Below are 25,655 nucleotides of genomic sequence, written 5' to 3' on the forward strand. Positions count from 1 at the left end.
ATTTCGGCTAGGAGAAGATGATGGAATTGGAGGTGAATCAATATTCGACCGCAGCTTAGCACACTATCCAGTATTCGATGGGATCATGGGGTACTAGAACGGGAAAAGGGAGTGCTTCATCCGTGTCTGCAGCAAAGCGGCAAGGGCGACTGTGTATCAAAAGGATGGCGTATTAAAGCGCCTCTTCGTCCCTGCCGGACTGCCCGTTCTCACTATTCACTTTATCAACATCCCGCATTCCCTTTCTATCCGCAGACATCTTCGTTGCTCTTATCTCTTCTGCCCTAGACCACGACTTGGAACAAATATCCTCTTCTTTGGGAAAACAACGATCTTCCGACTCTTCCAACGCTAAGTCAAAATGAAGTTCGCTCTCATCAGCACAGTGATCTATACCGCCACTGTTCTTGCCGCTCCTGGAGCCGTATGTCTTGCCAAACCACAGTGTCAAACGCCTGACTAACACACTACCATCAGATTTCGCTCAGCCGTTCCTTCAAGACCATTTCGGTGCGCGATGACAACAATGTCGAGGGTACTAGTCATATTGCCTGTGTCGAGTGTCCATGCGAAGTATGTCTTCCTTAGTTCACATCTCTCTCCCCTCGAAGGTGTATCGATGATTCAGATGACTCAAAGATAGTCCTCGAGCTGATTACTTTACTAGGGCTTCTCTGGCGACTGTAAATGCGTCAACAATGGTTGCTGCTGTGATATGACAAACCCCGGACAACCGCCTGCAGGTGGCTGGTAGAGGTCTTATTTTCTAGTGGGAATCTTCGAGATACGGAAGCTGATGCTCTAGAACGCCTCTTTTCTTGTAGGAATAATGTGTCTCGGCTACTGAACTTGGCGTGGAAGCTGTATGTGTTGGGTCTTTGGACCTTATTCTTGCCAAAGCAGTGAGACAACATTTGGGGTTGATGACAGTGATGGGCGCTGGGAGGCTGTATAAGATCTAGCCTAGCTCAGTATAGCTCTTCTCTCAAATAGCTCTTGAACCACCCAGTCCTTTCGCCACTTTTCTCTTCTTTCTTCCCCTCTTGCTGCTATTAGTGCTTTCTCCCATGACTTCAGTAGCATCCCCGCTATTATGTGCAGTATCATCTTTCGTACCACTGGTCCCTTCCGTTTTACTCTTCCCCTCTTCCCCACCTGTTTCTTCACTCGACTCTGTCTCGTTACTCCCATCACCATCCGCCACATTCTCCATAGTCCTCAATACCATAAGCATAGCAATCGCGAAATCTCCCCCTTTGTCCGCCAGGATCTCGCAGAATTCGCGATTACTATCTTTGCTAGCTCCTTCTATTGTTATCATATCTTCATTGAAATCTCTGTTCCTCGTTCTCAATGCCTCATAGTAGGTTTGTATAAAGGAATCATCAACGTTTGCTCGATCCATTGCTTGGATTAGTAAGTCTGTTTTTTCGATGACTTCGGACCATGTCCCGTCATCGAATTCGGTTTGCGTGAGGTTAGAGCCATACGCGAGCTTAATCATAGGGACGAGAGAGTCTGTGATCCACGTGGGTGTAATACCTGGAGTGCGAAGCCTGGGTAGAACCTGCGCGAGCTTGGGTGGAATCGAGTTCGTAGCGGAGGTCGCGTCTGAATGTGAGGGGACCGCGTGCTGGTACGGCTCGTAAGGCTCAGTTGCGGGCATTTCGTCCATGTTTATGATCTAAGAAACTGAAGATGAGGCTAGCTATCATGAAAGAATACGAGGCATTTTGAAGCACCTATGTATAAAGCGAATGGATTGCTCTTCTTCGAACCGATGGTAGCGCATGACTACGGCGTTTGCCCATAGGATCAGATCGTGCTTACCAGTAAATGGAAGATCGCGCAGTAACATCCCTGGATACTTTATCTGTAGCAATACCTTCTCAGTTGAGTTTCTACCTCAGTACGTCGCCGCGGCCTCGTCGCGTATTGCAAAACACTACCAAACGATTTCTGAGTTTTCAAGCAATCCTCCACACATGGATCTCTATCCGAAGATGGCCGCAAGATAAAATTCAGCTTCAATTATCAAACAATTCAAGAAGAGTCAAGTTAGCTGCGACGTTGAGTAGCAGAAGACTACGAGGGATGTACCCAGTAGTTTGGAACGACCAACAAGTGCCACGTGCACGGTGACAGTGGGCAGCTTCACGTCGACGTCATCATACCGAAACTACGACGCGCAACCAAGTGCGTGCCCAACAACATGTCGGAAATGGCCGGGAATACATGGCGCTTAGGGCGGGGTTGCGACAGATGTTACAACTGGCCTGTAGCCTCCGCTGACAGGATATGCTTCCCTGGTGCAAATCGTCGATATCCAGGCAAGCGCTGCTAGCAACCCAGCGGGTACCCAGTCGCATATCTCGAGCCCCGCGCATCACCCACGGAAAGCATATCGCAAGCATGTCGTCTGATACAAAACAGCAAAAGAATGTCAAATTCGGGCATCTGCCTCTTTCTACATCCGGGCCTCTAGAGACCAGTCTGTAAGAAGTGTCCCTGTACGAACTGCATGTGAGACATACACTGACTTCGCACACGCACCTTTAGGACTGTACGACGTGCACATTCGCTCGGACTACCAAACGACTAACGCGCCATTCAGGGCAATGCACTTCTCCGGACGCCGTACTTCAACAAGGGCTCAGCCTTCACCAAGGAAGAGCGCGACACATTCAAGCTCCATGGCCTCCTCCCCACCAACATCCAGACCCTCGACGAGCAGGTCAAACGCGCATACGCCCAGTACAACTCCCGACCGAGCGACCTTGCGAAGAACACCTTCATGACCAGCCTGAAGGAACAGAACGAGGTGCTATACTACAGGGTGCGCTACAGTTGACAGTGTTGGTCATGGCATGGCTGACGACTACGCAGCTCATCCTCGACCACCTCAAGGAAATGTTCTCTGTTATATACACCCCTACCGAAGGCGAGGCCATAGCCGACTACTCCAAAATCTTCCGACGGCCCGAAGGTTGCTTCCTAAACATCGACGATGCAGACCGCGTCGAGGACGACATGAAGCAGTGGGGGAATCCCGAGGATATCGATGTGATTGTCGTGAGCGACGGTCAACAGATTCTGGGAATTGGCGATCAAGGTGTAGGAGCTATCTTGATCAGCATCGCCAAGCTCGTTATCTACACGCTATGTGCTGGAATACATCCTTCGCGGACGCTGCCTGTAGTACTTGACTGCGGCACCGATGTCAGTATAGAGAGTCTGATAAAATGAGGCATGCTGATAAACGTAGAACAAAGATCTCCTCGACGACGAGCTATACCTTGGTATACGGAAAGAGCGAGTCTTTGGCGAGAAATACGATGACTTCGTCGACAAGTTTGTAAAGGCTGCAAGGAAGCATTACCCTAAAGCGTACATCCACTTCGAGGATTTTGGACTGAACAATGCACGAAGGATCCTAGATAAGTACACACCTGAGATCGCATGTTTCAACGACGATGTACAAGGGACCGGTTGCGTGACGCTCGCAGCGATCATGGCAGCTTTTAAAGTGAGCGGAACCAAATGGGAAGAAGCTCGCTTTGTCATGTTCGGCTCAGGATCAGCGGGTACGGGAATTGCAGATCAGATCCAAGATGCTATCGTCCAAAACACCGGAAAATCCAAAGAAGAAGCCGGGCGCCAAATCTGGTATCTTACTCCACAGCTCCAGTCAGCTAATTCACGCTAACTTCGATCAGGTGCGTCGATAAACCCGGTCTTCTCTTACAGGGTAAAAAGGACCAACTTACTCCAGCCCAGCTTCCGTTTGCGCGGGACGATAAGGAGTGGGAGGGCAAAGAGCACGGCGATCTGCTGTCCGTCATCAAGGAAGTAAAGCCGCACGTGCTCATTGGTACCTCGACCAAGCCTGGGTCCTTCTCAGAAGACGTCGTTCGAGAAATGGCAAAACATGTCGAACGCCCCGTCATCTTTCCACTCTCAAACCCAACCAAGCTCCACGAAGCCAAGCCGCAAGATCTGTATGACTGGACCGATGGCAAAGCGCTGGTTGCGACAGGTTCGCCATTCCCGCCGGTTAAGCACAATAGCAAGGAGTACGATATCTGTGAGTCTGTTGATACTACCTCTGTGTTCATGTTACTGACGACTACAAGCTGAATGCAACAACTCGGTGACATTCCCTGGTATCGGCCTCGGCGCAGTTCTCTGTCGAGCCCGTCTTATGACTCCCGCTCTCCTCGTTGCAGCTGTCCAAGCCCTCGCTTCGGCAGCTCCTGTTCTCAACAACCGTGGAGCCGGCCTGCTTCCAGATGTGGAAGACGTTCGTGAGATCAGCGTTCAAATAGCGAGGAACGTGATCAAGAAGGCTATAGAGGATGATCTAGCTCAAGAGAAGGACATACCAAGTGACGATGCAGAGTTAGAGGAATGGATCAGAGAACAGATGTGGGAAGCAGAATACCGTCCGTTAAAGTTGGTGGAAGAGAGCAACGCAACTGCGCATGCAAGAGGAGAAGCAGGAACAGCGAGCGGACAGAGAGAGGCGAAGCACTGATGTATACAGTCATGTTGCACATACATCTCTAACGTATACGTCCACAGTTACAACACCCCTCCTGACCTACCTTCTTCGCCTTCCTCTCACGCGACCATAACATCAAAACATGTGCTATACTTATTTGCACCACCAAAACTCCACACCCATATCATCATGTGCCGTCCCTTCTCCATGCATTCCGGCCTGCAAAGGACTGTTAGTGAAACGACGTTCTATGGAGCCTCTTCCTCTCTTCTCAATACGACACCGAGAAGAAAATAATATGGACTTACAGATGCAACGTTTGCCAGTTTCCCTTGTCGTGAAGGTCTTCCGGTCCCCACCCCGGCGCTGTTACTTTCTTATCCAACGGATATGCGAAACTCTCCTCACTGAACCCGTTCCTCTGCATAAGATTGTCCTCCGTCAACTCCTTTACATCTACAATGTCTTTTTCTTTGCTACCGGCCCAATAAACGGATACTTTCCCTGGGTCACCCATCTCAACACCGCCAAAGTTACCACGGCTGTGACCGTTGCCGCCGAACATGAGGGTTATAGATGACCCAGCCGAGGCGGTTACCATTGGAGCGGGTGCAGTATGTGTGGGCGGTTTGTGACCAGGTTCTTGGGGGATAGAGGAGGCCAAGTATTGAAGGGGGGCTCGTTGGCTGGGGTGGCATGCGTGTGTGTCGGATCTTGAGGCTGCGGCGGGGAGGTCCCATAGATCTGTAGGTGATTAGCCGTGGAAGGAAGGGAGAGCAGAGTACGTGACCAGTCGACGAGGATAGAGATAACATACACTCAAGGCCTTCATCCTGCCAATTTCCAGGGTTCTACTTTGCACAAGACCAACCGTGGCAGAGCTCTGCGTACCAGGGTCCGCTGTGACATGATCAGTCTGCCGTTTTCTTTTTCGGTACACGTCGTTGTGCAGAACGTGCGTACAGTGGATCAATTTCTCTGGGTGGTGTTTCAGCTGCTGCAGCTGCCATGTCTGCTTTTATGCCAGTGTTGTTATGGTGGGTGCAGTGTAGCCATGAGTGCGCTAGAGATATCTTCAATAGTGGTGTTATGGCGGCTAAGATGATCGGCTTCATATTGCTTGAAGATTTTCGTTGTTCTGGCGATTATATGATGTGTAGGGAAGAGGACATCAGGCAGCATATATTTGTCAGTGATGATATTTTGAACGGCTATGGAGATGAGCAAAGAGAATGTGTCACAATATTGTTATTCGTAAAATTCCTGTTACATTGATGGATATTCGATTGAAGTATTGCATCGATTAAGGCTATATTAGAAACATGCTACTGGTAAACAACGATAGTAGACAGCATTTGCAGCGCGTGCAAGGAAAGGACCAAACACCATTCTTACAATCACATATTTTCGCTGTTGACGCAAGATCCTAAGTGACGGAAACGCCCAACGCATACATCGACCAAAACCAACCCCTGTGCCTTCTTCTGACTTCCTCTATAACGTAGCCTCAGTGCCACTTAGAACTGGACTGCGTTCAAATCGTCGTATTGCAGCCTCCTATCGTGCATGGCTTCAGTGACCATTGTTATCTGCCTTCCTAGCCATACTAAGAGCTGATCAAGGAGCATAATGAGGCCCAAAATAATCCACTTGATGCTATGCAAAGCAAACCCACTCATACCAGTCGCCCAGTCCCAATAAAAACGCAGAATGTTCATGATGTAGACATCTACGTTCATCTCCTGTCCCGTTATAACCTCGTATGCGCGTTCTATAATGAACACAGTAATTCGAGATGTGATCTGGTAGAACATTGTCCGGAAAACGAACATAGTCCAGCTTTCGAGCACTCGTGGCAATGTATCCTCGAAAGCTTCACGAAACGTACGCCGAGGTTGGTAAGTTGGTTCGCGAAACGTAGTATGTAACCGCTGCCTCTTGTGCCGGGAATGTATGTTGTCCGTGGCGCGTGGAAACCATGTTGAGGGTGAGAAAACTGTTAAACCGGGGAAGATGGCGACGGCCGGGTGCAAGGCTCCTACGGTCTTGTACTGTGCGACAGGTTCACCAGGAACTACTGAATCGACGGAATATCGGCGACAAAGACCTTCAGAATCGTCATTGTACGTGTTAACGTCAGTTACCGGTTTTTCTGGTACCACCAGCACATGAATGGAAGGAATCGCAAAAGCAACAACGAGGAGGAAGGGTAGGCGGACGGCGACTTCAAAGAAGAACATGTACAAGCTTGCGGCTACTATAATGTGCAACTAATAAGTGGTCAGCAAAGAAGTTGCGCAACCCTCCGATGTAGCAGAAGTGTCTTACCGAGTACAATTTAGTCAACTGAAGCAGAGTTTGCTGGCCGTCTTGAAACGCAATGCACAGCTGCGTTGTCGAGTGTACGGGTTCGCTATCTTTTCTCTTAATTTGAATCGTACCCACGGTGATCTGGCTTGAATCAACGTTTGTCCCATAATAACAAGGCTGATTCAGGAAGGCGAGGTCCTGGGAATCCTTGATGCTTCCCAATTCTTGCAGGCTTCGATGCGACTGATTGCGCGTATGGTGATTTGACGCCACCGGCATAGTTGCTAGGTGCTCGCGTCGTTCGTGATATTGAAATGCAAATTGAGGAAATTGACTGAAGTATGGGGTACAAGCATAGTTGTGATTGCGATGTTTGAAGTGGAGCAACAAGTGGACAAAGAACAACATTCAGCATCTCCGGATCTGGCATGCTGCACATGTCGATGCGAAGTCACGACAACTAGACAAAGCAAAAATCTTTGAGGTGTTGAAAGGCTCAGCTTTGAGCCTGGTACTGGTTGCGAAGCTAAGTGCAGATATATACTTGTCAGTTTGGCAATCCCCATGCGATGTTAGTAAAGGGCACAACTTAAGGCATGACAAGAAGAATGTGAGCGCTGATTTTGTTACGTGCATGCAAAGGAAGGCAAGTACGAAAGCATAGAGAGTGGTGAAAGTACTATAGTATTACTGGTAGCGGTCGCTACCGTCTTCCGTGCTATGTTGCTATTCATAGCCGTGGCCGTTAAACGCTTTCCCGCGCCTCGAGCTCCCAAATCAGAAACTGTACGTTATGTTCGTGATCGTCGTCGTTGTAGTAGTGACCAGTGATAGCGTGATCCAATAGCTCTCTTACGAAATGGTCGTCTTGTCGTCGTATGAATTTGCAGAATTCCTCATACTCCCTTCCTAGTGTAAACTGGACAAAGCATTCGTTCATGACAAAATGAGTAGACTGCGCGATGCTCTCAATGTCTCTCATAGACGGGCTGACGACCGAAGATAAGAAGGATGAGATGGTTGCAGTCGTTGCGGAGCCATCCAGGGATGCCAGATAGGCGAAAATGGTGGTTATGCCACGTTCCCCGAATGAAGATCGTATCTGGTCCTCGCGGTCTTGGCTCGTTCGGATTTCGGTCAGTACGATGAGAGTCCTGTTCCCCAGGCGTTCGGCATCGATGTGATAAGCGCTTTTCCTGTTGCACTGCGGATCGTCCCGGGTCTTTGCATTCACCCCCGCCATATGGAAGTCGATTTTGAGGGCCGGAGTCGCATTATTCGCGATCAGATGCCGATTGAGGTAAGCGACGAAGTGATTGCGCAGCCTATGAGTGGCCGTGGGGACCTTTTCGGATAAAACGGCAACTGCGAAGTCGTCTGTAGGGTTGGAAATGGTGGGAATGAAAGCTCGACATAGGTCCGTGCCCAAGCGATGCGCTAGTCGGTCGTCGCCAAATACATAGCGTTGGTAGTCCTTGAGGGAAAACGGAAAGTGCGACTCGTCGCTGCCGACGATGTTGTGCAGTGAGAAGACATCCTGGACCATTGAGACTCGAGAGGTCTTCGGACCCTAAAAGATGAATTTCGTGGGTCAAAGAGAGTGTGCGAGCATTTGAGGTCCGCTTGCCGTATAGCTAGCGGCGACCACCGTCTGGATTTCGACCTGCCAAGAATGGGGCTGTGTAAATGTCACTCTTCTCGAAACCGCCCGTCTTCACTAAAATCCCGCACCATACGTCATATGCTAACTTCTCCGGACGTACCTGAGTTCATGGTAGGTTCAGGGCACGTGTTGATGCTCGGAACACTGCAGATCTTTGTTGCCGATTGCGCTCCCAGGGGCAAACGCTGCATAGTGCCGCGTGTCGTTTTCGCCCTGTCACATGTCGCGCGTTGGAACTTATTTGCAGCGTCAACGGCGCATTCTTTGGCATGGAACAGGATCGAAAGCGACAGTCGTCAAGGAGCGGTGTCTCCGAGCGCTAGATGACGGTGAGATACCAGGAAGCGCCGTCGGAACAAGCACCGGCAAATCGAATAGGCTTTCAAGTTCGGAGTGCATGTCAAGAAGGAGACGGAAGACGGGGGGCATAATATCTATTATAGTATTGCATGTTATACATATGCCATGGCCAGTCACCACTCAACAAGCAAGTGCGTAAAAGCTTATTCTAAGAGCACGATGCTTGGCACCTACTCCGCGTGTATGCTGATCAGCCTCATCCAGTACAGACAAAGTAGATGCCACACATCAATTTTGTACTGGCAGAGGCCCTAGTTTTTTTCAGCTGCGAATAGCACCATGACTGAAAACAGTAATGCGCCCCTCCTTATGAGCTTTTGAGAGATTTCAGCCAATTCCCTTCACATCCACCTGTGAGTCGAGTGATGTATAGGCTCAGGGAGTATCAAGCACTTTGGGATTAGTGAATGAAGAAATCGTGAGCCACATCTAAGAGACTCTTTTCGCGATGTGAGGGCGTCAGAGTGACCTCATTGTAGGCATCCACTGTGAGTCGAACAGGATCGGCATCTGGGTTCACAGCATATGTTCTGTCAGAGGCGTATCGAACCACTTTCGGAGAGCAATGGGCGCCATGTTGTCCAACTTGTCACTGCCGAAGCTGGGGTAATCTGTGCGAAAAAGTGGCCCAGGGGCTGCAAAGTATACCTAGCCCCACCAGGTGGACTTGGAGCTCAATAGCGAGAACTTGTAGGTGCAAGCGCAAGCTGCGACAACAGGAAAATGAATTGATACTTCATTCCCAGAAATGATGATGCCGGACGGAGAACAACTGTTGCCAGTAGTTCCAAGGTTAGATAAAGTAGTGTGCCCCAAGCTCCCTGGATCGCATGTGGGGCACCTATGATCTGTGAGTGTAGACAAACATGAACACAACAATGGTGCCACTTCACCCTTCGCTGACAAGCATCTATGAGTTTTTCCAGGTCGGAACAAGTACAGCCTAACACCTGCGGAAAGCCACTGCAATGGAAAGCGAACGTCGCGCAATGGCTGCTATTACTGCAGGCTTGTCAGCGATGCGCAAGTCTTGCGGCCTGACAGGAACGTGTGGGCACGGATAGTGACGTGCCATAACGCACACTTTTACGAAGGGACCTGGGTTGTTATAGATGCCATACGCTGCTCGGGCGCCGATAGCACGACTAAGCGTGGACAACCTCGCGCCAATAAGGACGTAATTCCGCTCCAAGACTTGACTGTAACCACGTGTGTACTCACTGAGCGCTGCAGAAGTTGAGGGTATATAGAGATTAACGCTTGGGCCATAGGTCAAAGCGGGGTGTACTGCTGAAGCAGCCATGGAAAGTCGCGCTGCGGAATATGATAGCACGTGGCTGGGTGGAACCCTCTTGGCCAAGCACCGGCGTCAGCCTAGTCGCGACTTCCAACATCAACAGACATACAACACGCGTCACTACCCTTCTCAGCGCGCGTCCTGCTTGGCCTCTACCAAGTCGGTATCGTTCATGATCAATCATGTATTTTCCTACCCAAACTAGCAACCCTTGCCACCCTCACAATATTAAAAGCCCATTTACTCGATAGCGATGCGAACAGAAATGGAGCCCTTCGTCGTCTGCGCAACAATCAAGTCATGGTCATATGTGATGTCCTCCTTCACAGTGTCCACAAGCTTCGCCCTCGGAAGAACATTGAGTACCATGTACGCGCCCATGATGTACAGCTCACAGTACGCCAGTTGCTCACCGATGCAGCTGCGGCTTCCTTTTCCGAATGCGATCAGCTTCTTTTGCAGTGCGTAGTTTTGCGATCCATCCTCCAATAGCCAACGTTCAGGAAGGAATTCATCGGGGTCGGGGAAAAGCTCCCTGTTCCAGTGGTTGATCATGGATGTCATGCCAATGGGGGTGCCTCTCGGAATGACCCAGTCGGATTTGCCATCCGCGGACACGTAATGTAAGTCTTCCAAGCGAGCAATCCTGGCTGAGCGATGGGACACACCAGGCATCATGCGCAGACACTCTTGCAGGACAGCCCAGAAGTATGGTACCTTCTCTAGTTCCACCCATTTGAGCGTCTGTAGGTTGATACCGGCGCTGGACAGATCGGCCAGGAGTCTCTGGTAAACCTCTGGCTTTGCCAATGTCCAGTAGGTGAAGACGGTAAGTATAGCCTGCATTCATCGTCAGTCCTCGAAATTTAGAGGCAAAATCCATCTGATACTTACAGCTGTAGTTTCGGTACCCGCAAGCAAAAAGTTGAAACCCTCGCCATTGTAGCGGAACTTCTCCTCCTCAGACATAGTCTTGTCCTTACCCATGACTTCAGCGAAAACACGTCCGTTCTCTGGGTTCTTCAAAGCCTGGCCAATGTACTGGGGAATGGTTACGTTCATGACTCGCATGACAGCCTTGATATCTTCGCCGAGATAATCAGCCATGAACGGTAGGACCTGCGCCATCTTTCGACCCAAAACGTTGTGACGCATCATGTATGCGCTCTTGAAGAATGACTTGACCCAGGTTGCGAAGTTTGGTTCCCAGCCTTCCTGTGCGACAAAGCCCATGGGCTCACCGAATGCGTATTGGGAAATCACGTCGGCAGTATAGCAGTTGAATGCTTCTTTGACGTCAAAGGCGCTTTTCCCAGCGAAAGTGAGCATCTTGTTCGCCGTCATCATGGCAAACTCATGTACTTCGCCCTCCAGCTTCAACATCTGTTGACGCGAGAAAAACTTGCTCAATGGCGCCTTCCGTGCGCGGTGTAGGTCATGGTCAACTGTCGAGAATCCAGTTACCGCAACAGGTCCGACTCCACCAGTGTTCAGTTGATGCTGCCACTTATCGCGCGAGCGACCGGGGCCAGCATATATCTCGTCTGTGAAAGCAGGGTCGGAGCAATGTAGTTCGTCTGGGTTTATGCGTACGATGGGACCGTATTGCTCGTGCATGCGGGCAATGACTTTGCCATATCGTCCTCCGAGCCACCAGTCGTAGTATGCTTCGTAGAGGTAGGATACAGCTGCGATCTTTGGGCCTGGGAAATGAGACAATGGATGGAAAGGTGATATGTTGTAAGCGGCAATGGCGATCCTATAGCCTATCCAGAGAACGACAAGCCATGTCGCGATCGCGAAGGGGAAAACTGACTTGGAGTCCTGTGAAAGGCCCGAATGGTCGTCCATGTTGGGAGTGTTGGGCAGTTCGACGACGCACAACTGCACAAAGGAGAACGCGATTGCATGGCATCGTTTCAGCGAGGGCAATGGTATATACCAATGGAGTGTCTCTAGTCGACTGATGGCTCAACAGGGTCGATCCTTTCTCCTTCTGATTGCTGGCTTTTGCAGTGCATCCGCACTTGGCGAAAGAACGGGCATCGCGTGTCCAGCGCCGAGAATGCGCCGTATCGACCCCACTGGGTTTTCATTTAAGAGTGGTATCATTGGTGCCCTAGGACCTTAGAGGATCATAGCGCCACGTGGAAAGGGAGGCCACATGCTCAAGTGGAGATGCGCGCACTCTGCGCGAGTCTTTGCGGGAATGTTGTCCGTTTGAGTTAATCCAAGTTTGGGACTCAAAACTCTTCGCCATCAGCCCCATGGTCTTAAGACACTAGCAATTCCGTCGACAAGCGCGCAATAATGGTGCGCCTGGCTAGTAAAAGACCCGAGAACCTGGGACAGGGCTGTTTTCAAGGTCGGAGAATTTGCATATTTGTTCTGGAAGACATGCTCGCCATGCCTGCCGCCACAGGCAGAATGCGACTCAAGCCAAGAACAGACCTTGCCCAGGGATGTGGAGACGAACATGAGGTCTCTGTCCGTTCCCTGCTAATTCATGCTGCCGATGACCCTCGAGACGGAGAGTTGCGGCTGTCATACGGCAAGCGGATGAGGCGCCCGGCAGAGACCCTTGGCCCTGTGGGTCACATCCTGGGCTAGACCGTTTCACCGCCGGCAACATCTTGCCGCATATTACCATTCCCTTTCAGGCCTCATGTCTGTATTTCCGTTACGGCTTAACGTGCTGGAATGCACGAGATTCATGTCACTTCATTACGATCGTCATCTCGCGTAGTTTGAATTATCTGCATGCGTATCCGGGGAGCTCGAACACACATCCGAAAGGGATAGTTCAAGTGTTCGGCCAACGTTTGTGGCAATGATCCTTAAGGCCCCCACTGTTTGGCTTTGACAGGCAGGGAACTGTTTTCGGTCCGCAAGGCCAGGCCCGCTAACCCAACGGGCAATGCGATCATTGACGAAAGTCAAGAGGAGTTTTGAGGGAAGACAGGAGACCACAGCATGGATCAGGTTTTATGGACACTCTGTCGCCCCGACTCATCGCCCGGTCTTCTCTCCTTCGTTCTTTCGTCAACACCAGTTCTCACGGCCGGATCCACTCTTTTAGTACTTTGTTCATTACTTTGCATCTCTGTAGCATTGCCTGAACGCGTTGACTGCGTGCGTGGCTCGCACAGAGCAAGATGGCCGACATGGTGGAAACGATCGGTATACCGATGACCAGGAGCGGCCGTGATTCAATGATAGCGATGTCATGTCTATGGCTGCTCTTTGCAACCACTGTTTTCTTTCGGTTTCGCGGTCGCATGCGAGGACCTGGATTAGCACTGGACGATATCTTCGCAGGCATTGCACTGGTACGCATCGCGCTATCTTCATACTTGACATCCGAGCTCACAATCTTTGAAGGTCCTATCGACAAGTACCATCGGGTTGAATGCTGTGGGTAAGACTTGGATCTTCGCCAGAGTTATGGATATAGAGTTGACACCCAGACAGTTTTCACGATCGGAGTTGGTTATGACTTGGATAAGAACAATGCTGAGATGTTCCCTAAGCGTACGTCCGCTCTAAAAGTCGTTGCGTTTTAAGGAGGCGAATCAACTAACCAACTTAACAGTGATGCACAACCTTCCTGTTGTCATGCAGATAACGTTTGCCTTCACTTTGATCTACATCTGGTGTCTCGCAGCTCTCAAGCTTTCACAACTGGCTCTATACCACCGCGTCTTCCAGCTCCAATTGCGCCTTGCAGTCTATATCGTCGGCGGTATAGTCGTCGCCTGGGCTATCATCTTCAACTTTGTCTTCATCTTCCTTTGCGACCCTATCTCGCAACAGTGGACCATCGAACGAGTTGGACACTGTATGGATCAAATGTTGCTGCTCAAGTGTCTGATCTTGTCAAACATGGCTACCGACCTCATGATCGTGGTAATCCCAATCCGCTGCGTGTGGCAGTTGCAAATGCGAAAGACGGAAAAGCTTGCTGTACTGGCATGTTTCGGCTTGGGTTTGGCCTGTGTGGTTATTAGCATCGCGCGTTTCATCCTCATATATACTATTGGTAAGTTATGCTTGCTTACACGTGTTGAAAAGCTGGGCAGAAAGACTGACAATGCACAGATCTTATCGGCAACCTCACAGGTACATCGGGAACGACCTTTATGCTCTGCACTGTCGAGCTCATGCTGGCCGGTCTCTGTATCAACATTCCCATGTTACGGCCGTTCTACCTTCAGTGGCGCCAAAAGTACAAGAGCGCATCAATGAGCAATACTGGAAGACTCAGTGCGATCAAGAGGTCGAACACTGGTGGTCTGGGATCGCAGCAAGCGAGGCCAGGTCACTACACTCAGTGGATGGAGTTGGTAAGTCTCACGAAGCAGACACAGGGCGATCGATGAAGCTAACTGAACACAGCACGACAAAGACCAAACGAACATCACTGTTACGGGCGACGACGCAAGTTCCGAACGAAAACTTACCTCAGAGCCACTACCGTTCGATGCCATCCAGGTCTCTAAAGACTTTACAATTACCAGAAATTGAGCAACTAGACACGCCAATGTCGCCATACACCGGATCGAGATAGGCACTTGAGTTCTGAGTGCGTCCCAACGAAGGGATGAAGTGCTCTCTGGCAGGGCTTGGGTCGATGCTCGGATGCGAGCCATCAATATCGCCCGTCTTAGGCTCGGAGTATATATCTCCTACCAAAGCCGTCCAATGCCGCAGAGCACAGTATTAGTTACCCGCTAGTGCACTGCAAGATAACTACAAAAATGTCTAGCAAAGGATCTCACGGATACACATGATGATACGAAGGCTAGCAATGGAAAAGATGGGAACCCTAAATATAAACACCCTCTATCATGGTAATAAGAGAGCAAACTCAAATGTTTATGTATAACTACGAAACGTGCCATTGATACCCCACACTCATCGCGGCAATGCACGATGGCAGATCGTGCATCCGAAGATTTCACCGGCAAGACCCGTCATGGTTCGCGAGCGAAGACCACACGATCGTCGCCACTTTACACGGCCCGCGATGATGCACTGTCAATCTCAAAATCCCTGAAGTCAACTTCTCCACACTCTCCCTCCGCAAATATACCGATAATCGGTCCTACGAAATCTTTGTCGCTCAGATCCATAGTGGATACCTTTCCTATCTCTTTGACTTCTTCGCTGTCTGTTCCATACGACAGGATGTACTCCATCTCCGAATACTCACATACAAGCTGAAGAGTTTGAAATGCTTTCTCTAGTTTGACGTGTTTCTGGTCATCGATACCTTTCGCTGTATTGCATACATGGAGCCTAATGCGGGGAGCGGAAGAGTCCAAAGACGTGGTATACGACAAGGAGATGAAGCGATGTTCGTCTTTGTAGACTGCAAGGCCTGCATTTAGCGGCTTGAAGCTAGGTGCTGGTGATAGAACGGTGACGCTGCTTCTTCCATTCAATCGACGCTGACGTTTACCGACGAACGATGGCGATACATCTGCAGATTCCAGACCGTTTGGCGAAGCTGTGAGTGTCACCTGTTGTTCCACGATCTTGTAGTGAGACAGCATAGGGTCGTGGATGTATAAGAAGTCAACGTCGGGCGCGGCAGTGAGTCTTCTCGATGGGATAGGTACGACATCCAGGTTTTCGATTTGCATTTTCGCGCGATCAAAGGCGAGCCAACCATCATCACTCCACGTCCCCTTCGTGAGGAACGTTTCGCGCCCAAGTCCATATAGATTAGGAGCGCCCATTCTGATTCCTAGACAAACACCCCACCATTGTCCCTGTTTGTCTTCGAACGCTTCGCAGTGGCCAGTACACTGCACGTATTCATCGGTACCCGCAGCGCTCAGTATCGGGTTCTTAGGCGATGCTTCCCACGGGCCCTCAAGACTATGACTTCGCGCCATTGTGACGCTATGCCCTTCGTGTGTTCCTCCCTCGGCAATCATCAAGTAACAGAACCCATTTCGAAAATATACATGCGGGCCTTCAGGATAGATGCCACCAGTACCATGCCAGAGTTCCCTTTCATCACTCAGTTTTTTACCCGTCTTGACATCGATTTCAAAAAGTATGATCTTGGTTTTCGGACCTGGAGATCTTGAACCGCAAAGATATGCTCTTCCGGTGTGAGGATCGAAGAAAAGACTAGGATCGATACCGTAGAATTCGAAGTAAACGGGGTCACTCCAATCGCTCGAGTAGATGTCTGTAGTGAAGACGATGAAGTTCTGAAAGGAACTCTCTTTGCCTTCTTCCTTATGATTCACCACATTTGTGCACACGATGTAGAAGGTGCCATCATGGTAACGGATCGTTGGTGCGTATAGGCCACCTGTAGCGTAGAGATGATCATTGTTACCAAGATCGTGAACCAAAGTGGAGGACTTGGAGAAACTGAGCTGCTCACGCCTGTTGATAGCGTTCCCTATTTGATGCCAGTGGATGAGATCCTGCGACGTATAGATTGGGAGACCAGGGAAGAGATGGAACGTCGAGTTGACAAGGAAGTATGTGCCATCGACGAGGACAAGCGAGGGGTCTGGAGCGAACCCTCCAAGGATGGGGTTGATAGTCTGATTGCTGTTCACCATGTTGATGGCTCTATGGTCCAAAATCTAAACCAGAATTACTACCCAGAAAGTTGAATCATAGACTACTCTTGGTGTATTGTGGTAGTCGCAGGGATAGTACCGTGAACATATTCCCGCCGGATAAATACGCATGCTGGTCGCGTGAAGGACTCTTGGCCCTGCTGCGCTATCTCTTTCGGTACCATCTTACGCTTTGGGTTATAGATGCATACCAAGATCCTTCCAAAACAGAAGCTCATCTACAAATGTAGTCGTAACTACACATGCCCATCGACAGATATGTCTTCCTCTTCATAGATATCTTTTGCATATACCAAATTCTTCGATGGATCTTCTGTGCTTAAACGCTTCCAGATCACTATCTAGTAAACATGATCGACAAGTTGCCGTGAAACGGCTCAGGATCCGGGTAGATGGACAGTCCCAGCACAGACCCCAGTGCGTTGCAAGGCCTGTCAAGTACCGAGACTGTGGTATTTAGACGCGCTCCTTGGTAACGGTAGAAATCGTGCAAGCCATGGAATTGAAGCTCAGACGATGGACTGTCATCTGATATGATCTAGGTGACCAATCATAATACTACGTCTTAACGAGAATAGGCCTAGCGACAACAGAGTTCTCCACATTCCGAGCATTGGCAACGCGACACCGGCAATAGAAGCGGCAATACTCACGTCCATCACCAACGAATTTATTGTAGAAGGCTGATAAGGTTCATTCTTTAACCGGTTGAACCCCATGGGGTTGCTGCACGACTAGTTGACTTCCCCGCAATCGACTAAGGGCTCAGTCGCGTGGCTGCATGGCTTCAGACTGGTTCAAATCGGCCTTGCTGATACAATACCTAGAATTGTCAAGACCGCAGCGCCTTGGTGGCGCGAAGTACAAGAGTAAAATACGAGAGATGCGTGCTTGACTGCGGGACAAGGCCAGGCAAATGTGCGCATTCAACCAGCTTGGCTTCTTCCCAAGGGTTTGTTTTGGCTACCGAGATGTGCGAAGTAAGACCAGATAGATGCCAATAGTCAGGATTGTATGCCTCTGGGATGCTGTGTGTGGCGCGGCGTGGAGTGTATATAGAAATCAGTAACCCATGCATCTTCAGTGCTCCTTTTTGCTGTAGGAGCTGTGTCATCTTTTTTCATCACAGCAACGACCATTTTCCACGATGGCGATCTCTTTCCGTCCACCCAAGACCACTCAGAAGGTTGTACCTATCAAACCGCCGAAAGGACATTTCTTCTTCGCTGGTCGCGCATTCCCAAGGGTGCCGTGGTGGAAGCGAGCCAACCTGCGCAGACTATACATATACATAGTCATCCTGATTCTGACGAACACTGCCAATGGCTTCGATGGATCAATGATGAACGGTCTGCAGTCATTATCCTACTGGCAAGACTACTTTGGAGAACCACGTGGTGCCATGCTCGGTTTCTTCAACTCATCCATGTCTCTGGGCTCGCTCATCGGTCTCTTCTTCACTCCTTATCTCATTGATTGGAAAGGCAGAAAGATCGGTGTAGCAATTGGATGTGTCATCATGTTATTCGCTGTCGCAATACAAACTGGGGCGCAGAACATCGGTATGTTCATTGCAGCTCGCTTGGTCCTGGGCTTCGGAGACACCATCGTTCTTGGATCAGCGCCGTTGTTGATCGCGGAAATCGCTCATCCGCAAGACCGTGCGGTTTTGGTAACGCTCTCTGGCGCCAGCTATCACTCCGGTGCGTTCATCGCATCCTGGGTCACATATGGTACACTCCAGATGAAGGTATGTCAAGACTTTCTCCTTTTACATATCGCCTTGTTCTTCCAGTAGAGACGTGATCCTAACTTCTCATAGAGCGACTGGTCTTGGCGACTTCCTTCCCTCTTACAATCAATTTGCTCCCTTATAATTCTTGGTTTCATCTTCTTTATGCCAGAATCTCCACGTTGGCTATGCAACAAAGACCGCCACGAAGAAGCACTCGCCGTGTTCTCCCGTTGGCACGGTGAAGGAGATGAAAACGACGAGTTTGTCCAGCTTGAATTTGCCGAAGTACGCGCCGCCATCGCGCTTGACAAAGAACAAGACCGAACCAACTGGTCAGACTTCCTCAAAACCAAGGGCAACCGTAAGAGAATCATCATCATCACTGCGATTGGCTTCTTCAGTCAATGGAGTGGTAACGGACTGATCTCTTACTACCTCAAATATGTTATGGTAAGAAGCCTCGTGTACGAACAGCGTTTGAGGTATACACTGACTTTGTACATCGTCATCTTAGGATAACGTTGGCTTGACTGACCCTCAGACACAACTTGGTATCAATGGTGGTATGAAAACGTTGGCGCTGTGCGAGAACTTCCTTTTCGCCTTCTTGGTTGACAAGCTCGGTCGCCGTCCAATATATCTGTAAGTATCGCTGTGTCAACTGCATGTGACACACGCACTGACTTTTGGCACTCCATTCAGTATTTCCACCATCGGAACCTTTGTCATGTTCAATATCTTCACCATCATTTCCGCCAGGTATGACATTGCGCCTCGGGCCCCTCTTGGTAAAGGATTTATCGTTAGTATTGTAAGTTTCGCCTGCCATTCTTCAATGCACAAGTGGCTATACTGACCTTGACATCCAGTTCTTCTACGGCATTTTCTACGATATCAAGTCAGGTATCATGGCCGGCTATACCACCGAAATCTTGCCTTATGGTCTGCGTGCCAAGGGTTTCACGTGGCTCAACTTCTGCGTTACAGCTGCTCTTTTCTTCAATCAGTTCGTGAATGGTATTGCGCTCGAGGCACTCGCATGGAAGTACTACATCTGCTATTGTGTTTTCCTCGCTTTCGAGATCGGCGTCATCTACTTCTGCATCGTGGAAACAAGGTACACGCCCATGGAGGAGATTGCGAGGTTCTTCGACGGCGATGATGCGGTTGATGTCGGGGAGGCTGCCTTGATGGACGTCAAGGAGAAGGGTGTCTCTGGTGGAGAGAAGGACGTCTCGGTGTCGCACATTGAGGTCACAAAGTAGGAAGATTGCGATTAGTGTCTGGTATATGACGTCGGATATGTAGGAGGTCTGTATATATGCGAGTGTGATTTATGATTTCACCGAAAGAATCTGTGTCGAACCGTCACGTCCAGTGCCTAAGTAGCTCTACCGATTTCGATGACTCGGATACTGCTGCCCAAAGAGATACCTTAGGTGATGGTCGCATTTCCAAAAACAAACGTACGTGCACAAAGTTATTGTTATGGTGCGGAGATGGAAGCGTCCTAGTATAGCCGATTGGCCACTGAGAGCACTTTGGCGGATGGCAAGGCGGCGGGGCCGCCTCATCCAACGTGCCAACCTCGCGACACCAGGACACATCCTTGGAAGTCTTGACCGCGTCATGCTCAGCAGACGATACAGCTTCCAGCGTACAACTCAGTGCGCAAGACAGTCAATCGCATCCTACATAACGCCATGAGCGTTTTAACCAAGCATCCAAGCCGAAAAGCTTGCTGTCTGCTACTGTCAACGGTTCCGCAAGTGCCGATCACCCTATCTCCTGCTTCTTCGAGCATCGTCATTGCGCTAGCACAGGCGCACTACTTTATCCACCTTCCCTAAACATGGTCGTTCTCGCGTCTATGATATGGGCTGACAGGGTAGCTATCACCGTCGTCATACTTCCGTGTCCCTGCGTGCTGAGGTAGATATATAGGTACGTGCTGCCTCTTGTGCGCCCGTAGCTAACGAGTACGCATCGTTCCATCGGTATCATGCGCTTTCCAATTGCTGTCGCAGCGGTCCTGGGCGGCCTTCAGGCTGTTTCTGCGCTCAAACTCTCGCCGAGAAATGCGGTGGAGAGAGAAGAGCAGGTACGTATCTCTTTTTGTGCGTGGCATGGACGTTGTTGTGGTGTATCTCTCCACTTTGTACCTCGTCCAATGTTGCATTTTCTACTGCAAAATGCATAAAATGCTTTCACAGCCAAACGGAGCCTTCTCGGTTGACAACGGACATGAAGCATCAACGCGAGACAAATACCGCCGGCAGGTGAGCACTTGAATCTGACAGAATTTTAGGTGCAAGCTGCACGGACGCGACGCAGCCTCGCGAAACGTGAAGACACGGACCCTACGCTGTTGTACCCCGAGTACAACATTTCCGTGCCAGTCGACTTCTTCCATAATGAGACACGGTACGAGCCTCATAGCAACGAGTCTTTCAACCTGAGGTACTGGTTTGATGACACGTACTACAAGCCTGGCGGACCGGTCTTTGTTCTTCTTGGTGGAGAAACCGACGGAGAAGGTCGCCTCACGTTCCTTCAGAAGGGAATCGTTCACCAGGTCATCAAGGCTACTAATGGTCTTGGTGTCATCCTCGAGCATCGTTACTATGGAAAGTCCTTCCCGGTGCCCGATCTGACGACTAAGAACATGCGGTTCTTGTCGACTGAGCAGGCGCTTGCTGAAATCGACTTCTTTGCGAAGAATGTCAAATTTGAAGGCATCGATGCGGATTTGACTGCGCCCAACACCCCTTGGGTCGTCTATGGTGGTTCATATGCTGGAGCTCAGGCTGCTTTCTTGCGAGTTGTATACCCAGAGACTTTCTGGGGCGCAATTTCCTCTTCTGGCGTGACCGTCGCAATCTACGACTACTGGCAGTACTTTGAGCCTGCTAGACTCACCGGACCTCCCGATTGCATGAAGAACACGCAGCTTCTGATCGACGTGGTCGACGGTATTCTCATCCGCCAGAACGACACCTCAAAGGTTCAGGCGCTCAAGGATGTCTTTGGTATGGGTGATGTTACGGACAACCGTGACTTTGCTGGCCAGATTACCGGTGTATATGGTCTGCAGAGCACCAACTGGGATCCTGAAGAGAATTCGCCTTCTTGGTTCAACTGTGAGTGTCCCTGTGTGGAGTACATGTGAGGCATATACTGACTTTGTACACCCATGTTTAGATTGCCAGAACATCACAGCAGAGGAGCCTACAGGCGAGAACCTCCGCCCAGCTGTTGCTGAACTTGTCTCAGCAGCTGGCTACACCAACGATACCGTTGTGCAGAACATCACCCTTAACGCTATTGCCTGGCTCAACAGCACCGCGCTCGCTGGATGGCGCCGCTCGAACAGGACTCAGGATTCGTACTTCACCACGCTCAATGCCACTGCGCTCCAGCAATACACATCCCTTGAGGATTACGGCGCAACGAGCTGGAGCTACCAAGTTTGCACCGAGTGGGGATACATTCAAACCGGAAATACCCCGGCCGATATTATGCCCCTCATCTCGCGTACTCTCGATGTCGAGTATCTGACCTTCTTCTGCCGTGCACAGTTCGGCATCGAGCACCCTCCAGAGACTGAGCGCGTCAACAAGTACGGCAACTACAGCATTGACTACGAGCGCCTTGCCCATATTGGAGGTAACGCTGATCCGTGGAGACCCGCTACCCCGCTATGGTACCCAGAGAGCAGGAACGACACCACTGATCGCCCGTGGCACCTGATCAGCCATGGTGTACATCACTGGGAGGAGAATGGTATCTTTGAGAACCAGACCACCCCCGAATTGCCCCCACCGCAGGTCGTGTACGCTCAGCAGTACCTGAAGAATTTTGTTGTCGACTGGCTGAAGGGTAAGTCTTGCAGTTCTGACGAATACACCTTGGATAGCTGCTAACGATATACAGAATTTGAGGCCCAGAAGGAACACTCTGAGCTTCGCTGAGCTTGAGATGCTTTCTTCACCGTCGAGACGACACCATTACGCGCAAGGTGTGATTGCTGCCTTGATATTCACGGCTTAGAAGCCTAGATATCGATTAGTTGTGATCCAGGTCATAGCTGCTCTGGTTTATCGTCATCAACAAAGCACATCATTCAAATGCTATAGTGCGCTGCCACTCCAGAATCTTAAAACTTTAGATGCTTGTGATGCCAATATCGAGTAATAACATTGTATAATGTACACATTACGAAATTTAAGTTCTACAGCTCTTTGGGCGCTCAATCGCTAAACACGCAAGCATTGCACCGGTCTATTGGATGCTGTTCTGAATCCAAGCCTGACCGTCACTCTGTACAATTTCCCCACCAGTGGTCTCGCCAATCTTGACCGTAACATTAAATCCCGTAACCACTGGGCCTCCACTAGCACCATACAACGAGTAAATTCCGGCGTTCAACAAGATATCCTTGCCCTTGTAGGAGTCGCTGGCCAGTTCCTCAGGCACGGTAGCAGTGATTGTAACATTGTCCTGTCCCTGGTTGCTCTTCTCAGGACCTAGGTACGCGGAACCGGTGAAGGCGCCCAGAGAACCGGGGTAACCTGGCGCAATGTCGAAACCCCAGGCTACTGCCACGTCGGCGACAGATTGGATGTAGCCTTCTGAGAGGAGGGTGAGAGTGAAGGTGCTGTTGGGTGCGAGCGTTGAAGGGGCTGCGATGCCGATCAGGCGAGAGGATGCGAGAGTTGCAGATGTGAGGGCTGTTGCGAGGGTGGAGAAACGCATTGTGTTGGTAGTATAGGCTTATAGGATCCTAGATAGGCGGTGCGTGAAGTTTGTTGACGATGTGGAGGCCGTTTTAGGTTGAAGCTTGAATGTGTATATGAGGTCTGTTCGGGTGTTGAATGAATTATATACCTACGGCCGACACTGGAAACGCACAGCCATCTCGCATCACATCATACCATCCAGTGTGACCCTATCTCCACAAAAAGTAGGAGACAATTACCGTAACAGGGATATCGGAAGATTACTCTGTCAGCCATCCCCTGTAAGCTCGTGCAGATCTCCCGGCGCAGCCACGGTGACCTCTCGGGCGGCGTATAAATTGCCGATCGATTGACAATGTCTCTATTTTGGTGTCAATACGAGACTCGTAAGCCGCAACTTCCGAGTCGCTGTGAGGAGGTGGAGGTTTTTTGAGGACTGGTACGTCATGCGGCCGACGGAAGCGGAGGGAGAGCATGTGGAGCTCGTACAGGTGGCGGAAATAACGTCATTTAAGCTCATGACAGAAGGCTTACCCCCAAAACGCGGAGGTTGCATCTTCAGGATGCATCACTTGTTGTGCTAAGACTTGCTATGACATCTTCTGCTTCTCGTTAAAATCATGTCAAATACATTTGCTCTATTATCACTATTAACCTAGGCTGAAGCGCAAAAAGAAAGACGATGGCCGCATTCAACTACCTCAAAACTTGTAGTTCTTACCGTACTGTTCCTTCTGGCTCGTCGCGGGCTTCCACTCAAAGTGATGCTTGCCTTCCATTGGCTTCTTGACATTTGCATCTTTGTCGCCCTTCTTGTCGAACATGTGACTGCCAAAGTAATCGAGCTCTGCTTCGTAGAACGATGTCGGTAGGTCGGTACCACTAGCGACTTTGAAGTACTCCAGCGTAGCGCTTATGGCAGGTATTACTTGATCCGTCTCTACAGCTTTGGCGACAATGTGACGAAGGGCTGGGAAGCAGTTCTTTACGTCCTTGGCAACGCGAGTCGAAAAGTTGAGGTTCAAGTCTTCGGGCTTGGGATTGGATTTGAGGACCGGCGCGAGGATCTCGTCAGAAATGTAGTCTGCTTGGATGATACATCCTGCTCGCCAGATTTGCCAGATTTGTGAGTAGTCAATTTCCCACTTGTGCTCTTGATCTGCTTTGGCAATGACATTCATGCCTTGGATGTAGCTGGCGAGACATGAGGCGTATGTTGCTTTTCTCAAATCTTCAAGGAAAGCCTTCTTGTCGGAAATGTCCAGCTGGCTAGGAGGGAAACCTCCGTCGGCAGCCTTGCTGGCTTGCTCACGGTCGCCGCGGAAGGCGGACGCAAGGCGGAATGCGTGCGCGATGTTGAGGGTGAAGGCTGGTACGTGAAGTTCAATGGCCTCGGTGTTGCTCCAGATACCTGTGCCTTCTTCGCCAGTGACGTCCTGAACGACCTTGTCGAGGACTTGTGAGATGACAAGAGGATGGTGTTTGGGATCTTTTTGGTTGGGCTTTTCGCCTGAGTCGCGTTTGTGAGATAGATCGGCGCCGATGGAGACAAGGAAGGTGCCTCTCTGTTATAGTTAGTAAGGAAAGCTTCCAGGGTCATAAAGCGCAGACATACCAGCTCGCCTTCTGAGTTCCATTCGGATAGAACGTCGCCAATCTCCTCGTAGTCCATGCCCATCTTTCGCATGATGCCCCAGGCTTCGCAGATGGCGCTCATCATGCCGTGCTCGATGCCGTTGTGCATCATCTTCACGTAATGTCCTGCGCCGCCCTTTCCAATGACGCCCACACAAGGTTTCTCGTTCTTGTCTTTGGCTGCGACCTTTTCTAGTAGTGGAAGAACTTCCTTGAGCGCAGAGATGTCACCGCCAGGACACATTGAAGGTCCCGCTCGCGCAGCCTGGTACCCACCACTTACACCACAGCCAATGTATCGGATGCCAGTGCCCTCTGTCTTCTTCTGTCGGCGCTCGGTGTTCTGGAAGTGCTCGTTACCGCAGTCTAGGATGATGTCGTCGCGGGCGAGATGTGGCTCCAGACCCTCGAGGACCTTGTCGCCAACGCCGCCATGTGGAAGAGAGAAGACGAGGAGGCGCGGTGTGGAGAGTGACTTGCACAAGGAATCGTAGTCTGTCGCTCCATTAGCCCTCGATTGTACCGTGGTCGATGCATTTCCACCTACCATTGTACTTTTTGATCTTTCCGTTGTACCCCTGCTGCTCAGCCTTGTTGATGACTGCATCCATTGCCTGCTCAGACGGGTCCGAGAGCGAAACATTGACGCCGTCCTCGGCGAAGAGCAGGGCCATTCCACCGCCCATGCTCCCGCAACCGATCATGGCGATCTGGCATGGTTAGTCTTGTTGAGTATGAGATGGGGACAAGTACACACATTAGTGAATTTGGACATTATGCTAGTTTACGTTCTCTTCTTCCTGTCGC

The 25,655-nt window shown here is 50.3% G+C and overlaps 14 protein-coding genes across 14 annotated transcripts; 5 read left to right on the top strand and 9 right to left on the bottom strand.

The window, feature by feature from the left end:
- The first annotated feature begins 302 nt into the window (after positions 1 to 302).
- CC77DRAFT_1020921 (hypothetical protein) lies at positions 303 to 789 on the top strand. The gene is made up of 3 exons (XM_018525163.1): positions 303 to 424; positions 478 to 573; positions 668 to 789. The coding sequence occupies exons 1-3, from the start codon at positions 362 to 364 to the stop codon at positions 752 to 754; spliced, it is 246 nt and encodes an 81-aa protein (XP_018385851.1). The 5' UTR covers positions 303 to 361; the 3' UTR covers positions 755 to 789.
- On the bottom strand, positions 672 to 1,724 carry CC77DRAFT_1020922 (hypothetical protein). The gene has a single exon (XM_018525164.1). The coding sequence runs from the start codon at positions 1,673 to 1,675 to the stop codon at positions 986 to 988; it is 690 nt and encodes a 229-aa protein (XP_018385852.1). The 5' UTR covers positions 1,676 to 1,724; the 3' UTR covers positions 672 to 985.
- A 688-nt stretch (positions 1,725 to 2,412) lies between these two features.
- On the top strand, positions 2,413 to 4,534 carry CC77DRAFT_1031628 (hypothetical protein; the record flags this gene model as incomplete). The annotated part of the gene is made up of 7 exons (XM_018526676.1): positions 2,413 to 2,495; positions 2,560 to 2,563; positions 2,615 to 2,836; positions 2,887 to 3,219; positions 3,266 to 3,666; positions 3,717 to 4,084; positions 4,134 to 4,534. The coding sequence occupies 7 exons, from the start codon at positions 2,413 to 2,415 to the stop codon at positions 4,532 to 4,534; spliced, it is 1,812 nt and encodes a 603-aa protein (XP_018385853.1).
- CC77DRAFT_1071274 (hypothetical protein) lies at positions 4,476 to 5,410 on the bottom strand (the record flags this gene model as incomplete). The annotated part of the gene is made up of 3 exons (XM_018529123.1): positions 4,476 to 5,245; positions 5,319 to 5,334; positions 5,393 to 5,410. 3 exons carry the CDS (start codon positions 5,408 to 5,410, stop codon positions 4,806 to 4,808), a joined length of 474 nt encoding a protein of 157 aa, XP_018385854.1. The 3' UTR covers positions 4,476 to 4,805.
- A 470-nt stretch (positions 5,411 to 5,880) lies between these two features.
- CC77DRAFT_1095282 (hypothetical protein) lies at positions 5,881 to 7,090 on the bottom strand (the record flags this gene model as incomplete). The annotated part of the gene is made up of 2 exons (XM_018529786.1): positions 5,881 to 6,771; positions 6,830 to 7,090. 2 exons carry the CDS (start codon positions 7,088 to 7,090, stop codon positions 6,019 to 6,021), a joined length of 1,014 nt encoding a protein of 337 aa, XP_018385855.1. The 3' UTR covers positions 5,881 to 6,018.
- A 388-nt stretch (positions 7,091 to 7,478) lies between these two features.
- CC77DRAFT_1020925 (hypothetical protein) lies at positions 7,479 to 8,848 on the bottom strand. Its single transcript, XM_018525165.1, has one exon. It carries the CDS (start codon positions 8,355 to 8,357, stop codon positions 7,557 to 7,559), a length of 801 nt encoding a protein of 266 aa, XP_018385856.1. The 5' UTR covers positions 8,358 to 8,848; the 3' UTR covers positions 7,479 to 7,556.
- A 392-nt stretch (positions 8,849 to 9,240) lies between these two features.
- Positions 9,241 to 10,354, bottom strand: CC77DRAFT_127437 (hypothetical protein). Its single transcript, XM_018530162.1, has 2 exons — positions 9,956 to 10,354; positions 9,241 to 9,836 (listed from the first exon to the last, which is right to left on the bottom strand). The coding sequence occupies exons 1-2, from the start codon at positions 10,135 to 10,137 to the stop codon at positions 9,509 to 9,511; spliced, it is 510 nt and encodes a 169-aa protein (XP_018385857.1). The 5' UTR covers positions 10,138 to 10,354; the 3' UTR covers positions 9,241 to 9,508.
- CC77DRAFT_1095284 (cytochrome P450) lies at positions 10,076 to 12,097 on the bottom strand. The gene is made up of 2 exons (XM_018529787.1): positions 11,026 to 12,097; positions 10,076 to 10,971 (listed from the first exon to the last, which is right to left on the bottom strand). Exons 1-2 carry the CDS (start codon positions 11,980 to 11,982, stop codon positions 10,372 to 10,374), a joined length of 1,557 nt encoding a protein of 518 aa, XP_018385858.1. The 5' UTR covers positions 11,983 to 12,097; the 3' UTR covers positions 10,076 to 10,371.
- Positions 12,098 to 13,014: 917 nt separating this feature from the next.
- CC77DRAFT_126738 (hypothetical protein) lies at positions 13,015 to 14,899 on the top strand. The gene is made up of 6 exons (XM_018530161.1): positions 13,015 to 13,460; positions 13,513 to 13,549; positions 13,603 to 13,662; positions 13,724 to 14,170; positions 14,230 to 14,474; positions 14,527 to 14,899. Exons 1-6 carry the CDS (start codon positions 13,287 to 13,289, stop codon positions 14,653 to 14,655), a joined length of 1,092 nt encoding a protein of 363 aa, XP_018385859.1. The 5' UTR covers positions 13,015 to 13,286; the 3' UTR covers positions 14,656 to 14,899.
- Positions 14,900 to 15,034: 135 nt separating this feature from the next.
- Positions 15,035 to 16,718, bottom strand: CC77DRAFT_1040984 (hypothetical protein; the record flags this gene model as incomplete). Its single annotated transcript, XM_018527224.1, has 2 exons — positions 15,035 to 15,389; positions 15,423 to 16,718. 2 exons carry the CDS (start codon positions 16,716 to 16,718, stop codon positions 15,144 to 15,146), a joined length of 1,542 nt encoding a protein of 513 aa, XP_018385860.1. The 3' UTR covers positions 15,035 to 15,143.
- Positions 16,719 to 17,886: 1,168 nt separating this feature from the next.
- Positions 17,887 to 19,739, top strand: CC77DRAFT_936048 (general substrate transporter; the record flags this gene model as incomplete). The annotated part of the gene is made up of 5 exons (XM_018534477.1): positions 17,887 to 18,489; positions 18,562 to 18,924; positions 18,989 to 19,116; positions 19,177 to 19,285; positions 19,344 to 19,739. 5 exons carry the CDS (start codon positions 17,887 to 17,889, stop codon positions 19,737 to 19,739), a joined length of 1,599 nt encoding a protein of 532 aa, XP_018385861.1.
- A 489-nt stretch (positions 19,740 to 20,228) lies between these two features.
- CC77DRAFT_1020929 (hypothetical protein) lies at positions 20,229 to 22,487 on the top strand. Its single transcript, XM_018525166.1, has 4 exons — positions 20,229 to 20,575; positions 20,783 to 21,614; positions 21,676 to 22,353; positions 22,408 to 22,487. Exons 1-4 carry the CDS (start codon positions 20,477 to 20,479, stop codon positions 22,443 to 22,445), a joined length of 1,647 nt encoding a protein of 548 aa, XP_018385862.1. The 5' UTR covers positions 20,229 to 20,476; the 3' UTR covers positions 22,446 to 22,487.
- A 64-nt stretch (positions 22,488 to 22,551) lies between these two features.
- Positions 22,552 to 23,697, bottom strand: CC77DRAFT_1020930 (hypothetical protein). The gene has a single exon (XM_018525167.1). The coding sequence runs from the start codon at positions 23,227 to 23,229 to the stop codon at positions 22,756 to 22,758; it is 474 nt and encodes a 157-aa protein (XP_018385863.1). The 5' UTR covers positions 23,230 to 23,697; the 3' UTR covers positions 22,552 to 22,755.
- A 217-nt stretch (positions 23,698 to 23,914) lies between these two features.
- Positions 23,915 to 25,522, bottom strand: CC77DRAFT_1031635 (6-phosphogluconate dehydrogenase C-terminal domain-like protein; the record flags this gene model as incomplete). Its single annotated transcript, XM_018526677.1, has 3 exons — positions 23,915 to 24,778; positions 24,829 to 25,343; positions 25,396 to 25,522. The coding sequence occupies 3 exons, from the start codon at positions 25,520 to 25,522 to the stop codon at positions 23,915 to 23,917; spliced, it is 1,506 nt and encodes a 501-aa protein (XP_018385864.1).
- Positions 25,523 to 25,655: the final 133 nt, after the last annotated feature.

This window comes from Alternaria alternata, assembly GCF_001642055.1.
Source record: "Alternaria alternata strain SRC1lrK2f unplaced genomic scaffold CC77scaffold_11, whole genome shotgun sequence".
Classification (NCBI taxonomy): Eukaryota; Fungi; Ascomycota; class Dothideomycetes; order Pleosporales; family Pleosporaceae; genus Alternaria; species Alternaria alternata.

Bases quoted from the DNA above. Each gene is read 5' to 3' on its own strand.
- CC77DRAFT_126738 (XM_018530161.1), top strand. From the start codon at position 13,287: ATGGCCGACATGGTGGAAACGATCGGTATACCGATGACCAGGAGCGGC. The intron at 13,461-13,512 runs GTACGCATCGCG...CAATCTTTGAAG, and splicing joins TCTTCGCAGGCATTGCACTG to GTCCTATCGACAAGTACCAT. The intron at 14,475-14,526 runs GTAAGTCTCACG...AACTGAACACAG, and splicing joins ACACTCAGTGGATGGAGTTG to CACGACAAAGACCAAACGAA.
- CC77DRAFT_1095284 (XM_018529787.1), bottom strand. From the start codon at position 11,982: ATGGACGACCATTCGGGCCTTTCACAGGACTCCAAGTCAGTTTTCCCC. The intron at 10,972-11,025 runs GTAAGTATCAGA...CGATGAATGCAG, and splicing joins CGGGTACCGAAACTACAGCT to GCTATACTTACCGTCTTCAC.
- CC77DRAFT_127437 (XM_018530162.1), bottom strand. From the start codon at position 10,137: ATGGCTGCTTCAGCAGTACACCCCGCTTTGACCTATGGCCCAAGCGTT. The intron at 9,837-9,955 runs GTATGGCATCTA...ACAAGCCTGCAG, and splicing joins GCTATCGGCGCCCGAGCAGC to TAATAGCAGCCATTGCGCGA.
- CC77DRAFT_1020929 (XM_018525166.1), top strand. From the start codon at position 20,477: ATGCGCTTTCCAATTGCTGTCGCAGCGGTCCTGGGCGGCCTTCAGGCT. The intron at 20,576-20,782 runs GTACGTATCTCT...ACAGAATTTTAG, and splicing joins CGGTGGAGAGAGAAGAGCAG to GTGCAAGCTGCACGGACGCG. The intron at 21,615-21,675 runs GTGAGTGTCCCT...ACCCATGTTTAG, and splicing joins TTCGCCTTCTTGGTTCAACT to ATTGCCAGAACATCACAGCA.
- CC77DRAFT_1020925 (XM_018525165.1), bottom strand. From the start codon at position 8,357: ATGGTCCAGGATGTCTTCTCACTGCACAACATCGTCGGCAGCGACGAG.
- CC77DRAFT_1020921 (XM_018525163.1), top strand. From the start codon at position 362: ATGAAGTTCGCTCTCATCAGCACAGTGATCTATACCGCCACTGTTCTT. The intron at 425-477 runs GTATGTCTTGCC...CACTACCATCAG, and splicing joins TTCTTGCCGCTCCTGGAGCC to ATTTCGCTCAGCCGTTCCTT. The intron at 574-667 runs GTATGTCTTCCT...TTACTTTACTAG, and splicing joins GTGTCGAGTGTCCATGCGAA to GGCTTCTCTGGCGACTGTAA.
- CC77DRAFT_1020930 (XM_018525167.1), bottom strand. From the start codon at position 23,229: ATGCGTTTCTCCACCCTCGCAACAGCCCTCACATCTGCAACTCTCGCA.
- CC77DRAFT_1020922 (XM_018525164.1), bottom strand. From the start codon at position 1,675: ATGGACGAAATGCCCGCAACTGAGCCTTACGAGCCGTACCAGCACGCG.